Source organism: Lolium rigidum, chromosome 6 (assembly GCF_022539505.1).
Source record: "Lolium rigidum isolate FL_2022 chromosome 6, APGP_CSIRO_Lrig_0.1, whole genome shotgun sequence".
NCBI classification, from domain to species: domain Eukaryota; kingdom Viridiplantae; phylum Streptophyta; class Magnoliopsida; order Poales; family Poaceae; genus Lolium; species Lolium rigidum.
In genome coordinates, this window is record NC_061513.1 from 102,046,010 (window position 1) to 102,061,299 (window position 15,290).

Sequence of the window (15,290 nt, forward strand, 5' to 3'; positions counted from 1 at the left end):
ATTGTCATGAAGTGCAAAGTATTTTTTGTATATATATCCAAAGTTTCACCAATAACCAATCTGCTCTAGAATTTAATGGGACTTTGATCCATCACATAGCCTTGTCATTTGGAGATTTAATGGTTGATTCTTGCAACGAAGTTATCATAGTTGCATCGTTGACATATAAGTTGAGCACTTTCTAAACCCAAGCAGGGCTGTAGAAAGAAAGTGACTGAACTGCGGGTTAGATGTCCCACTATGGTTAAAGACTCACATTTTTTGTATTTGAATTTGGAAGTAATGCCACTAGTTCAAACATGACCTTTTTTTGTATATTTGAACTTAATTATTGCTATGTTGCTCACGTAGAGCGCACAATGTTTTACGGTTAGTAGGGATAGTGAATTTGCCCATATCCAAGTATTGTATCCATATATGTATTACCATCATCGCTAACAAAAAAATCCTTCTCACTGATGGAGATTTCTATATTTTTCAATCTCCGTTCTTTGATCATACATGCTATATAGTCAGTGTTTAGGGTTAGGGTCACATGCATCAGTTTGAGTGGTAAAGAGAGTTGTAAAATTTGGTGACATCAGAACTAGTTCGACATAAATTTATTTAGGTGCAAAAATGCTTTCTATGTTGAAGGATTCAACTCAAAATCTTTCTTCTGCCAATAATTCAGTCAGAGGCATGGTTATTAGAGCATAATTTTGCAAAGATTTACCGTAGTAATTGGCCAGACCAAGAAAACCACTAAGCTACTTTGCAGTAGGCGTTGACCATTTTTCCATTAATGCAGTCTTCTTCGGATCAATTTACACCCCACCGTGAGATGTGGTCTAGGGTTAAGCATTGTGGAGCTGATAGGTCGAGCATAGTGGTGCCATAGCTCTAAAGTGGCTCGAGCCTCCTCTTCATTTTTTCTAATGGACTAAGATGAGCTAGAGCTTGCATCACCTTTCGATATCCTCATCTGGGGAAGAGGACCAAGAACACTAGAATGTCCAAAAGAACAGTTCCTTAGTTTGACACATGAATGTGTTGATTTGTGACTTCCTGCAGTGATAGTGGGCGAAAGTGGTGCTCAAAACCACGGTTGGCTCGCACTCTTTACCATCTATTGTCATCTTCTGAGATCTAAAGGCAAAGAGAGGGCTTGACTAGGATCTACAAACTCAAGCTTGACCTCATCGGGAGAGTGTACGAGGCGGGAGAGTGTACGAGGGAAATAGACGTAGAGAGGCTACAATAGGGCCACATCGTGCAAATTCACCTATGGGAGTGAAGCTATGTCATTGTGACACACTCTCCACGAGATAGACACAATATTGTGTATTGTCGACTCGAGCAACACACGAACGCCTGAGCCGCTTGTCGCCGCACCCCCAAAAGGCGTTGACATCGTCAGGGAGCATGACCACGAGGAGAATACCATAGCAAGAAAGCTTAGCCCGACGAGCAAGAAGAGAGTTGGCGGCGCCTTCAAGGCAACACAGTCACGATGGTTTATGTTGGGTATGTGCAAGAATGGGTGCTAAGAGTATCTCCAGCCGCGTCCCCCAAAGCGTCCCCCAAAGGGATTTGGGGCACGCCGGACAAAAAATGCGTTTCAGCCGCGTCCCCCAAAGCCCATTTTTGTCCGGCGCGCCCCGATACGGTGTCCGGCGCCCCGAGCCCGTCCCCGTCCCACAGGGGACGCACCGGGCACGCCGGACACAACGAAAAGCGAGGCGGGGAGTGGCGGGCGGAAGGCTAAAACCCCGTCGCCTACCTTTGGTCAAGCGACGTTAATGGCGTCCCTGTTTTCCCAGGCGACGCAGAGACGCGTCTCGTCGTGCATGGCCGCGTGGCCGTCCGCGCCGGCGTTATTGCGTGCAACCACCCGCTGCCGCCGTTGTTTTCAGACGCCCTGCAGTTCTCACCGCTCACAAACCTTCTCGTCGCCGCCGCCTCCCCCTCCCAGATCTTCTCCTCGCCGCTCCAAAAATGTCGAGCTCGTCCTCCCGCAAGATTGCCGCGGCGAACGGCTTCGGCCGCGGCAGCCTCACCGTGCCGGAGGCGTGGGCGCTATACCACACCCGGTATCCAGTCCCGCCGGACATGCGGCTGCCAAGCAGCGGCGGCTGGAAGATGGCCGTGAACGGCATTGGCGTCCCGCCGCCGCCGAAGCCGGGCACAGAGCAATGGAGGGACGCCATCAAGGCCCGGCGGGCTCAACTCACCGCCGAGGAGCGGTTGGATCCAACGTGGGCGGTCAACAACAACGACGCCTGGTGGACGACGTACTTCAAGGCGAAGTACGACGTCGAGATGTACAACACCGACAACCTTGTCGGCGACCCCAACATCTGGAACAAGGACGACCGCGCCCTGTTCTGGGGCGTTCCGGGGCGCACCCTCGAGAACGTCATCCGCGGCATCCGCACGGCGCTCCAAGGTTGGAGATGCCGTCGTCACCGCCGCCGTCTCCTCAGTGGCAGCCGAGGAGGACGACGTACTCGTCCTCCTCGCACTCTTCTTCCTCGGGACCGGCGCGATCGACGCCGTCCTCGTCGTACCGGTCGGCGCCCTACACCGTCCCCAAACGGGAGGTCAAGGAGGAGCCGGCGACGCCCGTCAACACGAGACGTGGCGGCAGCGGCAGCGGCAGCAAGGGAGGCGCGGCGGCGCCCTCCTCATCCCGAAGCCGGAGGTGAAGGAGGAGCCGGAGGAAGCGTCGCGAGCGGCGGCCGCTGGCGGAGTACGAGCGGCAGCAGCGGCTCATCGCCAGCAGCGACGACCCCGAGGACTGCCCAGGGCTGCGGGCGCGTTCTTGGTGTCCATGAACGACAAGGACGCCTGGAGGGGTGACCTCGACGCGGCGATCGCCATGTCCATCCGTGACTCCGGCAAGCCGCTGGTGGACCTCACCGACGACGGCGAGGCAGGACCAAGCGGCTTGGTGAAGGACGAGCCCGTCGACGAGTTTGGACCAAGCGGCTTAGTTTAAATTTAGTCAAATTTCGTTCGAATCTATGTAAGTTTGGACGAATCTAAATCGAATCTCGTTAAGTTTAAAATTTCCGAAATTTTGTTTGGGGGACGCGACTGGGGGGTGACGTCCCCCAAACGCGGCACGAACGAAACACGTCCCCCAAACGCTCAATCCGGCGCGGTTTGGGGGACGGTTTGGGGGATGCGACTGGAGATGCTCTAAGCTTAGTGATGGCGCCAATATTTTAACATCCACAATAACATTATTTAGCATTTGTGTTACTAGTAAAAAATTGTCACATTTAGCGTCTGCTTGGCATAATGGCATGTAGTAAGAACGAGGATGTTCTCACAAGTTTGTGGAGTAACACCTGATTTTGCAGTTGAGTGTATCACACATAACTTTTCATAAAGTTCATTAGCAAGAAAAAGGAAATATGTACTACGACCAACTCGCAACAAATGAAGGCCCCCTCCACGCACACTTGAGCTCGTTTTCTTCTCCTCCGCCTGCCAACCTTCCCCCGCCGCACCAAACACCGCCCCCTCACCGCCGCTCTCCCGCCATGAAGCAGCTCCACAAGTCCCCCACCCACGCGCCCTCGCCGGCGCACGCGCCGGCGTCCAAGGCCTCCAAGCCGGCGCGCCCGGGGCCGCGCACCTGGGTGGGCTACCTCCTCCGCGAGCAGCGCCTGCTCTTCGTCCTCCTCGGCGCGCTCATCGCCACCTCCTTCTTCCTCCTCCGCCCCTACCTCTTCTCCCTCTCGCCCTCCGCCGTCTCCGACCACAGCCCCATCTTCTCCTTCGCCGCCCGCTCGTCCGCGCCCCGCGTGCCCGCGGGCTTCCGCCCGCCGCCCCACCGCGTCGTCGTCACCGGCGGGGCGGGCTTCGTCGGCAGCCACCTCGTCGACAGGCTGCTGGAGCAGGGCCACAGCGTCATCGTCGTCGACAACTTCTTCACGGGCAGGAAGGAGAACGTCGCGCACCACCTGCGCAACCCCAGGTTCGAGCTGCTCCGCCACGACGTCGTCGAGCCCATCCTTCTCGAGGTCGACCGGATCTACCACCTTGCGTGCCCCGCCTCGCCCGTGCACTACAAGTTCAACCCCATCAAGACCATCATATCCTTCTTGACGCCCGGATCTGCACATACTTTTTTTGATCTGCTTTATTAGATTCATGCCGACTTAAATTGAATCTTACCCTTTTGTGCGGTTGGTGGCAGATACGCTTGATGCAGATCGGTCACAGTAGTGACGGATGTGGTATGGATCAAGCGCATACCGTGATTGTTTGACTGTTTTATTTGGACTTAGGAGCGTTCTGGTTCATAAATTAGCCATTTTTTCCAAATAGAACTAGGAGACATTACCATTGGGGGGATCTGGAAGACTTGCTATAGATTTCTTATTTATGACACACATATAATTGTTTTCTTAAATTCGGCACTGGGTTAGCCTAATAGTTATGATGATTTAACATATAACTGTAGTCATCTTGAATGCAATGTCACAATAATTTTGTTAATCTCACCTCAATTTGCTTAGGTACAGAGTTTTTTCTTGGTACAAGTTTCCTTTGCTCAGAATAACTGAATGTATTTAAAATTGAGTCTTTCTGTTTTAAACTGGAGATATTGTAGTTTATCAATTCAGAAGCAAAGCCAATGGAAGTATTGCTATCGATTCTTGTAGTGTTAATTTTCTGATGAAATGGTTTTGGCCTTTTTGGGTGTCATGACATGTGTGAATCTGATGGGAGGGCTACACCTTGTCGTAACATGTTAATTACACTATTATATGAGAGTTCTCTTGCTGTGTTTTGGTAATAGAAAATTTGGCTACTTAACAATTAGTACAAGACAAATGTCATGGGAACATTGAATATGCTGGGTTTGGCAAAGCGGATTGGCGCAAGGTTCTTGTTGACTAGCACAAGTGAAGTTTATGGTGACCCACTTGAGCATCCACAGAAGGAGACTTACTGGGGGCATGTTAATCCTATAGGTACTGCAATATTAGTTTATGACCTCATGATTCTGTTGGTCATTCACATTCATCTCTAGAGAGTTAAACCCTGGCCCCTTTTCAGGTGTTAGGAGTTGTTATGATGAGGGAAAAAGAACAGCAGAGACTTTGACCATGGACTATCATCGTGGTGGCGGTGTTGCGGTAATTGTCTAGTTATATCCAAATTAGCGTCAGTGATTGGGTTTATGTTGTTATTTAGAAAATTTGTTATATTTAAGAACCTCGGGATTTTCCCTTTTTCATTTACTTTGCTGGCACATGTAGAGAAACTAATGAAAGCACAGTTGATACATCTTTAGTTACCATACACGATACTTGATCCATTCCATTTTGATTATTAAGTATTGAAAAGATCCAGATCTATCTTTCTGGACATAGTTTATTATTACTTTTTAGTTATACTATTGCTCATTTATAAGACAAGAAATAATTAAGATGCCATTATAACATGTTTTGTATTGTAGTTTCTTAACACAGCACTATGTGACTACCTTTTTTTAAAACTGTAGTCACTTGTCTACAATCTTTTGCTAACTGACAGAAATGCAGGTACGCATTGCTCGCATCTTCAATACGTATGGCCCTCGTATGTGCCTAGATGATGGACGTGTGGTTAGCAATTTTGTTGCTCAGGTTTGTTTGCAAGTACAGTTTGATATCATAGATTACTAGGTTTTAACTGTACCATTTGAGTATTTGATGAAGCCCAGTTTTATAATCACAATGATTATCCTTGCAGGCACTGCGCAGACAACCAATGACAGTTTATGGTGATGGAAAGCAGACTCGAAGTTTTCAGTATGTTTCTGATCTGGTAAGCACTGCAGTGTCATTCTTGTGAATTGATGTGTAATTTGTTCATAACATATGCTCATTAGTTATAGATCTTCGTTGTTATTCCCTACTATAATATATCTATGCACTTGGATGGATTGTTTGTCCAATAGGGAGTAGTGTTCTGTCCCAGTAACCAGAAACACTTCTGAATGACAGACTACTGTTCTAGAGGCCAAGGACATTTGGTATTGATATATTTTTTCACAGAAAATAGCTTTTGTATTGTTACGTCCTCTTTTCCCCTTCTGCTTGCAAAAATATGCTATGCTTTTTATGGCTGCTCAGGCATTTGAATTCATCTTATCAAGTCTTAAAAATGACCCATTCTTTTCATCTTGTAGGTTGCTGGATTGATGGCTCTGATGGAGAGTGATCATATTGGTCCTTTTAATCTGGGAAACCCAGGAGAGTTCACCATGTTGGAACTTGCAGAGGTCTGTACAATATTTGTTCTACATAGCACATTTTGTTTGGGAAATGGTATGTGTAGTAAATGACTGACTATTCTGCCTGTCCAGGTAGTGAAGCAAACAATCGACCCAATGTCGACAATTGAATTCAAGCCCAATACAGCTGATGATCCCCATATGAGAAAACCAGATATTACCAAGGCCAAGCAACTGCTGGGTTGGGAGCCCAAGGTCTCTCTCAAGGAAGGTCTTCCCTTAATGGTGACGGATTTCCGTCAAAGGCTCTTGGACGAGTAAACAAAGCAAAGTGTTTGCCAGCTGTGGATCGATGCAGCAACATATGTTTGTATACACGATAAAAGTTGTAGAATCGTCTAAATTTGTTTCCTTCTTGGATGAGAGTGGACAGAAGTAGTCAACTAGTTTTGTCCAGATTTGGAAGTTTAGAGGTGCAGGGAAAGATAGGGGAAAAGGGTTGTATTTCAGGAGCTATTGGGTTCAACTTGAGACATTCAGTTAACTCCTAACTGTAAAATGAATACTTTGATTTCAGTGAAATGTAATGGGTTGAGCTTGCATATTTCCTGTTCAGTTAAGTCCAGTTCCTACTGCATATGTTCAGCTGTCAATCTACAAGTTTCACTAGTCAAAAACCCTGAAGCTTCTGAAGAGAAGCTGATTTTTTGCATAATGGTATGTGGGGACTCCACAACCTTCACTTCAGATGCACACTGAAGCTCGCCCTGCTGAAGCTAACGTTTCCATTCTTTTCAGGTACACCCTCAGCTCCGACAACAGCGAAACCATTGGCGCCGTCGTACCTGCCCGTCCCTCCGACCACCGCGACATGAGCCTCCTCCCAGCCATCCCGATGTACCCCAAAGAACCTGATGCTATCCTCTGCAGCATCGCCACCGAACACGGCCTTCACCGCCACCACACGGCTGCCACTGTCATCCAAGCCGGTGACAAGAACGCCCCGCAGCCTCCCAGCCAAGGCCTGCCCGGACTTCCTCTTGCCGTGGAACTGCTCGTCGACGACGGTCACCGTGCCCGGCCGGAGCGCCCCCGGCCGCGTCATGGCGCGCAGCCAGCTGCTGCCGGAGTGGCCGATCGGGCCTTGGCTGGTGAAGACGGGGTGTTTCGGGGAAGGGGCGCCGTGGGCGTTTGGCGGTGCTGCTCCGGTGGTGTAGAGCGTGATGGTTTGGCCGGAGATGTGGAGTGGGGAAGGGGGGCTGTGGCCTGCCGGACGGCGACCGGCCGCCGTGTTTGCCATGGTTAGGAGGAGGGTGAGAGCAATGCAGGCCCGGGTGAGGTTGTGGGCACAGTTTTGTGGTTGCATCTTGCGAGTTCGATTACGGGCAATTGCGTGCATGGTTGCTTAAGTAGAGTAGTTTTTATGGGTTTCGGTGATCGATATGGAGTTGGTTCATAATCCAAACTACTCCATTTTAGAGACTCTGCAGCAACTCCATCCCCAACATCAGCAAGGCCTAATACGCGTTTAAGCCGCATATACGTATTTCGAGAGGCAGAAAGCGGAAACGCGGAGCTTCGGGACCCGCGCACTTTTTAAGTAGGCCCCGCCAGTCAGTCACCGAGCATTCCTTCTTGAAGTCGCGCTCTGCCCTTGCTCCCCTCTACCGCTCCTCTCCCAAATTTGTTCCGGCGGGAGAGAGAGGAAACCAGCGCAGAAACCGGCGGCGGCGGCGGCGGCGGCGGCGATGAGGATCGAGGATGTGCAGTCGACGTCGAAGAAGCAGCGCGTCGCCACGCACACCCACATCAAGGGCCTCGGCCTCGACGTACCTGCTCTCTCTGCTCCTCCTCCCATCTGCCCTGCTTCCTCCGCTCCTCCCGCAAGGGGAGGGTTCTCCTAGGGTTCTAGCTTTTCTCAGGGTTTCGTTTCGTCTCCTTGTGCAGGCCAATGGGACGGCCATAGGGCTGTCGGCGGGTTTCGTGGGGCAGGCGGCGGCGCGGGAGGCGTCCGGCCTCGTGGTCGACATGATCCGCGGGAAGAAGATGGCCGGCCGCGCGCTGCTCCTCGCCGGCCCGCCCGCCACCGGCAAGACCGCGCTCGCTCTCGGAATCTCCCAGGAGCTCGGCAGCAAGGTCCCTGCCTCTAATTCCTCTTTTCCCCCGCACACTACTAGTTTTTTTTTTCTGTAATGTTAGTGTAAATTTGGAGGTAAGGCTGTATTGTTAGTGTAAATTTGGTGGTGAGGTTGCTGGAGGACAGGGCTTGATCACTGTAGTTCCTTTTGGATACCAATTTGGTTTCCCTACTCGCTAGTTCAGGATATCAATTCTGTCCGGTTGATGGGAAACCTGCTATTCCTTCAAAAATACTTGCGCCAATATGCTAGAGTGGATTACTAGCATTTGCTAGTATACTGGACACTTGTCATTGCAGTTTATGCCTTTCCGGAAAACATGATGTGTGCAGCTTATTCTGCTTTATGTTCAGCACATGTATATGAAATTTCATTCCTAGGGAACTATATATTGATTTACATGCAATGCCCGCATATGCTTCCAGTCCAGTGTTCAGTAGCAGTGGTCCTGTTTTCATCTAATGCCTCCCTCTCTTGTCTGCAATGCAGGTCCCTTTCTGCCCTATGGTAGGATCAGAGGTGTACTCCTCAGAGGTCAAGAAAACTGAGGTGCTAATGGAAAATTTCCGCAGAGCTATAGGCTTGCGGATAAAGGAAAACAAGGAAGTTTATGAAGGAGAGGTAAGAGTGGCATACATGCTCCTTTTGAAGTTTCAACCAAATTACTGTTCTTGAATTGGTGTTTTACTTGATGCTAACATCTTGTCATCATTTTTATTTCTAACTAATATTCTAGTTCTTGTTACTAAATTTCGTTGCTCTCCTTTTAGGTTACTGAACTTTCCCCAGAAGAAGCTGACAGTTCAACTGGTGGATATGGCAAAAGCATTAGCCATGTAGTAATCGGCCTGAAGACCGTAAAGGGGACTAAACAACTGAAGTTAGATCCTACGATTTATGATGCTTTAATAAAGGAAAAGGTTACTCCCTGCTACCTTGCCTCCTGCTCTCTGCCTCTGGAGCTAGACTGTTAGGTTGCATTTGCATTCACGCTTTGAATGACAGTGGATGGTTTGTTCATGCTGTGTGTTCAGATTTCAGAATATTGTCTTTGTGCGATATTTAACCTGTGCCAGAATTATGGGGAATATTTAGTCATGGAAACTCACATGTATGATCATATTTCTCTTGTTCATTGCCAGATGTTCTGTTGTGTCATAACAAACCATTGTGAGACTTTACTTACATTGAGATATGATGTCTCATATTTACTTCCCTGGCTGACTTGCCAATGTTCTGCTACTTCTATCTTCTGCATGAGCTGTTTCATATTTCATTTTTTGTTTATGGGATGCAGGTGGCAGTGGGCGATGTGATATACATCGAAGCTAACAGCGGTGCAGTGAAAAGAGTAGGTAGATGTGACTCTTTTGCTACAGAATACGATCTTGAAGCAGAGGAGTATGTCCCAATTCCAAAGGGAGAAGTCCACAAGAAAAAAGAAATAGTGCAGGTACAAATTTGATACTAGTTCAGCCTTAAGTTTTTTGCTTCTGCAGCCAATTCCGCATGCACTATAACACTACAAATAAATTAACGTCTTGATAAACAGAACTGTGATAACATAGTATGTTTGGCTATGGTGTAAATATATGCTATCTAATCTCAATGATTAAAGGTGGAAGCATCAGGAAATTTGATGATATGAAGCATTTTATTATACTGCAGTGTTGCTGAAGCATGCTTAAATATTTGGTTTCCCTGCCAAGTTGCTTGCCCTTGTGAAATGCCAGAAAACAGAAACAGTATAGCTATAACCCAAGGATCAAGGTTATAACAAAGACTTGAGCCACATTCTTAGTGCACCTTCCTCAATAAAGAAAACAATGTAAAATTCAGAGGCCAACAATCAAGATTGCTCAAAATTCTTGACCTTAAACCCTATTAACAGTTATCTACTCCCTCTGCCCCTTAATATAAGATGTTATTACAACACCAATACTCCCTTGTGGTGCTGTAATAACATCTTATAGTATGGGACGGAGGGAGTACTTGTTACTACCTAATTTAGAATCATTCTTGTAGAAAAAAAAAGTTAGACCATCGTTATATGCTTACATCTGACAAAAGGCAGTTGAATTAGCCTGAATTGTTCTCTGTTTTCTCTCAGAGGCTGATTATCTTAGAATAGAATGAAAGTTCCTATTTCCTTCGTAACATACTACGTACATATTCTTCTTGTTTCCAAGTTCAGTATATGTCAACCAAAGAGAGGAAATAATATGTTTTCGTTCTGCATAGGACGTTACACTTCATGACCTTGATGCCGCAAATGCCCAGCCGCAAGGAGGCCAAGATATTTTGTCCCTTATGGGCCAGATGATGAAGCCGCGGAAAACTGAAATCACTGAGAAGCTGCGCCAAGAGATTAATAAGGTTTTAAAATCCTTTCCCTTAAACGCTTACTCTTTTAAAATTTGGTCCAATTTTGATAGGCTTAATGGAATTTCTATTGTATGGTGATAGGTGGTTAACAAATATATTGATGAAGGTATCGCAGAGCTTGTACCTGGTGTGTTGTTCATTGATGAGGTATTATCTTATTTTGTCTCATGATTGAAACTCTACTGTCCTTAAGAGGCTTATTTTGAATATCAAAAAACTTCAATGAGCAGTCTTCCTTTTCAACCTTTTCTGTTGAAACATAGAAGTGCTCACCCTGTGGAGCAGCATTGCTCTGATGAACTTCTTTTCTGCGGGTGCTCTGATGAACTTAATGACTTTCATTCTACTAGTGGTAGAATTATCTACTAATGAAGAACTTTATTGTAGGTCCATATGCTGGACATTGAATGCTTCTCTTATCTTAATCGTGCTTTGGAGAGTCCATTGTCGCCAATTGTAATACTTGCTACGAACAGAGGAATATGTACTGTAAGGTAAGAAATTCGATCTACCAGTTGAATTGCTCCACGCTTAACTTCAATACCAGAAACAAATACTCCCTTTTATCTGCTATGCCCTTATACATGTCATGATTTATAACTCCTATTGTGCTTGTATCCAGGGGAACTGATATGACAAGTCCACATGGTATCCCAGTCGACCTTCTAGATAGGCTGGTGATTGTTCGGACAGAGACTTATGGTCCTACCGAGATGATTCAGGTACCTATTTCATCCCTTTGAATGTGCCAGGATTGTCTGTCTAGAAATGCATTTGATGTCCACTGTGCTTTGCAGATATTGGCTATTAGAGCACAAGTGGAGGATATTGACATTGATGAAGAAAGTCTTGCATTTCTAGGAGAGGTTGGGCAGCAGACATCTTTGAGGTATGGTTCTTGTTTTTGTTCTGGATTATTTCCACACCTTCTTGTGCTATGCAAAGATTTCGTATGCAGAATTAAATAAAATTTGGCTGTACTATGGCTTGAGAGGATTTTTTTGAGGAAGTTGAGCGTTTGAAGTTAGGACAGTGTCCCTGCTGTCTTACATCTTGTTTGGCACCCCACTTTTTGGTGCCTAATATGTGGATTTTAAGATGTCGAATATCACTAAAGCGTCTGCTACCACCTGGCCATTTTATTGTTGGTAGTAATGGTCTTAATAAATCTTGATTTTCTTCGCAGACATGCTATTCAGCTGCTTTCACCTGCTAGCATAGTTGCAAAGGCTAATGGGAGAGATAAGATCTCCAAGGTATGTGCTGAATTTCAATACAGTTATATAGTTAGATCTTTCTAGCTTGATCATATCAATACAAGTCTATATTCTGAATCCATCCATGGCCTCTGTCAGGCTGATCTCGAAGAAGTTGGTTCTCTGTATTTGGACGCGAAGTCTTCCGCCCGTTTGCTTCAGGAGCACCAAGAAAGATACATCACCTAAAAACTACTGCTGCACAGCACAATGTCTGCAAGAATTCTCAGCTGTCGGCTCAGGTCGACATTGGACTGTCCTCCCCTGCTCGACTTGGCAGGGAGGCAGACGCGCAGACTTCTTCGTGGGCACACTTGGGGGGCGTTAGTTTCCTAGCAGCTGCACGCTGTACTTCAGTTGGTCCCTAGAGAACTTGGATCCCGGCACATTGCTTGTTCACATTACTGTTTGTTGATTAGATTGTGCAAGAATTATCATGTACCCTAGTTACCCGTGCAATTAACGGCCAGATCCCGTTTCCTCTTTCCTCTTTGACGACCTGTCACATCAGATGTATCATGTCGTCATTCGTTTCTGGAAGAACTGGAATTTCTTGTACCGCGTCTCGGGTAGTAGATTATTCAACCCAACGTGCGAAACACCCTCATTGGCGTACTGTTTGTCGCGTGAGCTCCAGAACGTATTGGGGCTCTGCTGCAAAATTTGCTTTCGCTGAACTTCTTCACCAAATACTGTAGGAGCTTATTAGATGTCTAGAGGATATATAGTTCCAATGTTGCCGTTCATGTATTTGTCTAATCATTTCCTGCAGCGACAGGATCGGATCAACCTTGATTTGCAGCCTCCTGTCTATGTGGTTCTGGTTTGCGCTCACAGCGGGAGGGCTTTTTCTTACTTCTTATAATGACATTCTAATGTCGGTTTCTTGATCTTTTCAGAGAGCGATTTTTTCCTGAAGCTCGTTCCGTTAATCTCAGCTCTGCGAAATTCCATGTCCATGGGAAGACGCCAAATTAATGGCACGAGTACATCTTTCTTCTAAAACAATTTCCAAATTACTTATCGTGGATTTGCCTAAATTCGTATGCATCTACACGCTTGTATGAATCATTATACTCCGTACATGTAGATGGTTCACCTTGATAATGCATGCTTTGGCATTGATGGGGCACCGTGCGTACATCTACATTGCGTGCGCGTCCATCAGGGGTTGCAACCTGGGTCTTTTCATTTGCAGCTGGAGAGGATAGGCAGCTTCGGCACTGCCCGGTACGACAGGCACCAGCAGTGTATGCCAAAATACCGCCATGTATGGCACCGCACTCCACCTCACATACGCATCTCCTCCTCTTCGCCCGTCCGTCGTTGCTCCGATCGATGGAGTAGTGTATGATCACGGCGACAACAACAACAACATGCATGCAAATGAGAAATGACGCACGCGCTGACACCAATTCCCCCTCGTCGCGACGCCCGGCAGTCCCCGTCGCGGTCGTCCGCTTCCGCCAAAACGACAACCCAGCAGCAGATTCATCGCTCCCATGAGCTCCAGTTCTGGTTGGTAGACGACGACACATCTCCCCTCTCCGCGCCAAAATTCCCGGCCCGGCGTACTAGGTAGGTGCCCCGATGCACTGCATCTTCCCGCTCGATCGGGAGAACCTGTGTTCCAGATTTGAGCGCGCGTCGATCGACGTACGCGCGCGTGATCGATCGCTTCCTTCCTGTACTGGATGGGGAGCGAGCTGCAAATATCATATCTCCCCAGCGGCCAGCGCACAGTAGGTGACAGGTGCTTCTGCTCTTTATTATCTTTAAAAATCCATTTCTGCTTGCATGCTCTCATCGATCTCGCTCCGGTTTTTTGTGGCTCCTGCATGCGGAGCTGAGCATCGGTGGGCGCGCTTTGCCCATTTGCGTCATGGATTCGATCATTGGATGTACTACTCCGTTTGTGTGTAACCTAGCTCCATCCACATCTTCCACTCTGAACTTCTGATCGCTGTCTGAAAGGAATCGGGCGCTTGCAGTGTTGCCGGTAGACAGTACACTGGGCCTGCATGCACGGCCGGCACTGATCAATTATTTGTACGGGTGCAATTTGGCGGGCCAATGAACGCCCACCGCGTGGCGTAGAGACGATTGATGCGATGCGATCAAAACGAGCAGGCAGCGTGAGGTGGGGGCGCTCCCATATTCCCGGAGTAGCCACAGTTAACCTGCCCCGCCATATTTCTCCAAAATCGCCGGAACACTCCGCATTTTCTTTTTGAGAGAATAAAACACATTATTGATCACATGACATCAATATAAAGAATTTTTCACATGTAATCCAGAGCAAAATCTAAAATAAAACATATGCTAGTTACATCACACTTTCTAGCTAGAGTGTGTGCCACTATCAAGAGAACGATTAACATGCGGAAAGATAGCCGAGCTAAACATCAGTACCAAAAGTTTGATGTCCATCACTACCAAACCCACGTGAGAACCGTCCAGGATCGAAGATTTGACTCGCCGAACAACGATAGACAGTCATAAGCAAAGACCACCTTGCAGTAGCCCATGTCACTCGCAATGGACAAAGCAAGCCGCAACGCTAGCGCCTCCGCTAGCTCAGGAGAAGTGAAACCCATTAAAAGGTTCGCTGGCTGCCGCAAGATAGTGACCGACATGATCATGGAACACCGCCCCCATCGCCACCCGGCCTTGATCAGCAAACAACGCTGCATCCACATTCACCAACACCTCCCCCAGCGGTGGAGGAGACCATTTTTTAGGCTTGTTGGTCTCACGCCACATTTCTCCAAAATCGCGGAGCAACCCTCATTATTGATCATGCCATACCGTCAAATTTATGGCCAGAACTTCATAGTGGGCTTGGCGGTTCGAGCTATATGGCTTAACTATGTACATTGGTACCTAGTTCCTGCTAGGCCTTCGTCTTTTTATTACATAATACTTTTTTTTTACAAATATAGATGCTCACCCCCTCCCTATAAACACATGCACACAACTCACTAACCTATGAACACCTTCAAGAGATTGAAATGACAAATCTGAAAATAAATCTAAATTAATGTGAGCGCCCATGCCAAATTTAGCAAATCTGGGTAGGCCGGTTCCATCACAAGTAGTCTAACCAACTGTCACTGACCATGTTTAATCGACACCAGCTACGCACGTATGTAATCAATTTCCTTGCAGCATACGCGTCGATTAAATCCAAACAGAGGGAGTACTTGTAGCAAAGTAATTATACACCGCTTGCCTAATTACAATATCACCTTTTTTAAAGTTACACCATAACTTTTCTAATGGTAAATTTTGTTT

General features: G+C 47.2%; 1 protein-coding gene and 1 pseudogene across 1 annotated transcript; both read left to right on the forward strand.

The window, feature by feature from the left end:
* The first annotated feature begins 3,500 nt into the window (after positions 1–3,500).
* On the forward strand, positions 3,501–6,819 carry LOC124665276 (UDP-glucuronic acid decarboxylase 1-like). The gene is made up of 7 exons (XM_047202696.1): positions 3,501–4,085; positions 4,823–4,970; positions 5,056–5,135; positions 5,544–5,627; positions 5,734–5,808; positions 6,173–6,265; positions 6,350–6,819. Exons 1-7 carry the CDS (start codon positions 3,531–3,533, stop codon positions 6,536–6,538), a joined length of 1,224 nt encoding a protein of 407 aa, XP_047058652.1. The 5' UTR covers positions 3,501–3,530; the 3' UTR covers positions 6,539–6,819.
* A 1,146-nt stretch (positions 6,820–7,965) lies between these two features.
* On the forward strand, positions 7,966–12,597 carry LOC124660648 (annotated as a pseudogene).
* The last annotated feature ends 2,693 nt before the right edge of the window (positions 12,598–15,290 follow it).